The sequence below is a fragment of the Hyaena hyaena genome, unplaced genomic scaffold, assembly GCF_003009895.1.
Source record: "Hyaena hyaena isolate Hyena2069 unplaced genomic scaffold, ASM300989v1 scaffold_38, whole genome shotgun sequence".
NCBI classification, from domain to species: Eukaryota; Metazoa; Chordata; class Mammalia; order Carnivora; family Hyaenidae; genus Hyaena; species Hyaena hyaena.
In genome coordinates this window covers 214,783-216,302 of record NW_024080670.1, presented here as the reverse complement: position 1 = coordinate 216,302, position 1,520 = coordinate 214,783, and the positions used below count along the sequence as shown (strand labels likewise).

The following is a 1,520-nucleotide window of genomic DNA, read 5'->3' as shown; positions in this document are numbered from 1 at the left end:
CCCTACCTTCATTTGCTGATAATGCCTCCTGGCACTTGCAGCCAGAGAGGAGAACTCTCGTGCTACCAAGTTCTCCATGGTGAGAAGATTGCTATTCAGATGTTTGCACAGCCACATCGCCTGAAGAAGAGCAAGAGAACGTTTTAGTGGACGCTGCCAGTGACGACTCGGAGCTAGACAGCCACACGCCCTCTCAGCCCCTCGGGGCCACAGAAGGTTTACCGCAGGAAATGTGGGGACAGGACCCAATACGGGCCACAACCATACCTGTTCATTTTTTTTCTTAGATCGGGAAATGATGTGGCCAAATGAACGTTTAGTTCGTTGATGACTATGTATAGTCTACAGGGAGGTATACATTTCAGGGAATAATAATGTAATAAAATGCCCTTAAAGGCAAGGTCATACGGATGGCCATTTCAGCTTCGGGATGATTCAGGAGGCCCGGAGGTCCCCCGGGACAAGCATGAACCTTAATTCTCTCTGTTCCTCCTGCTGGGAGATGTCGGTGGTGATACCCTGCAGGGCTCTGTCTGGATTTTACCTTATAGCATCTTATTGTAAAATTCGATTCTGCGTGTCCCCCACACAGTGGTCAGACGTGGGGATAGTGTGTTCACCAAAAGCTGAAAAGGCAGTGAACTGCCGTGGGCCCTGACCTCGCCACGGGGCAAAGTTGATGGCCTCGACCAAGTGGTGACCGGATGAAAGAAGTTGTCTGTGCTCAGGACGCTTCCCGAATTCCTCCAGAGGTTAGTGAAGATCTGGGACTGGGGTTAAGCACATGGGGGCCCAGAGTGCCAATGTCTCAAAGACAAAGGTCCTTTGCCGAAGGAGACCCCCTCCCCCTGAGTGACCTGACTCCGCCTTAACAAGGCTTGGGGGGAGTCTGGGGTGGGGGGCTGTCTGTCTCAGGGCAGAGGCCATCACCTCGGGAGACGCTTCAACGGGCTTCTGGGGCCTTTTCCCAGGAGATTCTGCTCAGGCAGGTCTGGAGGGGAGTCTGGAACCTGCCATATTCCAAAGCACCCTGGTAATGCTTGTGGCTGCCAGGCCCGGGGGCCCCGGCTTCTAGCAGTAAAACAGTGTGTTAGGTGGGGGGAACCGTACATAGGAGGGAAGGCTGGCAGCCCGAGCCTAAGGAACACAGTAGGAAAACTACAGACAGACTGACAAGCACAAGGACAGAGGGAGGGATGGATGCGCAGAGGGGTGGACAGAGAGACAGGACTTGAGGACACAGATGACTCCTGAGCACGGCGGATGCGGGCCGGCTCCTGCAAGGATCGGCCGCCCTCATTCATCCCTTTGCTGAATGAAGCCTAGAGCCAGCTCGCCAGGGGACACAGCCCACTGCGTCACCAAGGCCCGGAGCGCATGCTCACCGCAGTGGCACGGCCATCAGGGAAGAGCTGGCTGATGTTTACTAGCCAGGCTTTTATTTATTTATTTATTTTTATATTTTTATTTATTTCTAGGGGAGAGAGAGAGAGAGACAGCGTGAGCAGGGGAGGGTCAGA

The 1,520-nt window shown here is 53.9% G+C and overlaps 1 protein-coding gene across 3 annotated transcripts in view; it reads right to left on the bottom strand.

Annotated features, from left to right (window-relative positions):
- The window catches only part of AK8 (adenylate kinase 8), a 126,863-nt gene that overhangs the window by 114,858 nt on the left and 10,485 nt on the right, over positions 1-1,520 (bottom strand). For all 3 annotated transcript variants that reach the window (XM_039229429.1, XM_039229430.1, XM_039229432.1), the window contains exon 4: positions 7-120. In XM_039229429.1, coding sequence (XP_039085360.1) covers positions 7-120 — 114 coding nt within the window. The remainder of the gene's footprint in view (positions 1-6; positions 121-1,520) is intronic.